Source organism: Eurypyga helias, unplaced genomic scaffold (genome assembly GCF_000690775.1).
Source record: "Eurypyga helias isolate BGI_N326 unplaced genomic scaffold, ASM69077v1 scaffold24684, whole genome shotgun sequence".
Taxonomy (NCBI): domain Eukaryota; kingdom Metazoa; phylum Chordata; class Aves; order Eurypygiformes; family Eurypygidae; genus Eurypyga; species Eurypyga helias.
The window spans coordinates 1-450 of record NW_010246017.1 but is presented as its reverse complement, the minus strand read 5'-3'; the positions used below and the strand labels follow the sequence as shown (position 1 = coordinate 450).

Genomic DNA, 450 nt, shown 5'->3' with positions numbered 1-450 from the left:
GCGCGGCAACGACGGCAGGGTCCGCGGAGAAGGTCTGGTATTTGAAGGGGATGCGGACGGTCTCGTTGGGGCGCAAGTAGACCTGAGGCTTGTGGTCCTGGCAGAGGTGGAACATCTCCTCCTCCACCGGTGTGACGCTCTTGGTCAGCTCCTTGAAGTGACGCCACTCCCTCACATCCAGAATGACGCTGGGGGAGAGGGCGGCAGGGGTGCTGGTGAGCACCGGTCGGGAGCCGGGGCCACCCCGGCGTCTCCCCACACGCAGCTCGGCCCCCACCTGAGCTCAGGGTGGTCGACCTCGATGGTCACCGTGTGCTGGACGCTGTAGGGGTTTTTCAGGGCGAACTCGAAGAACACGGCGGTCCCCAGCACGGCGTGCACAGTGCGGGTGGTGGTGATGGCCTGACTCAGCATCCGGGAGATGCTCTCACCCTTGATGTGCTTCTGGTA

General features: G+C 64.7%; 1 protein-coding gene across 1 annotated transcript in view; it reads right to left on the bottom strand.

Moving 5' to 3' along the window:
* NPHP4 (nephronophthisis 4) overlaps positions 1–447 on the bottom strand; it is a gene marked incomplete at its 5' end in the record, with an annotated part of 4,052 nt that extends 3,605 nt beyond the window's left edge. Inside the window, 2 exon segments of the mRNA XM_010150269.1 lie at positions 11–188; positions 278–447. Coding sequence (XP_010148571.1) covers positions 11–188; positions 278–447 — 348 coding nt within the window.
* Between the last annotated feature and the right edge of the window lie 3 nt (positions 448–450).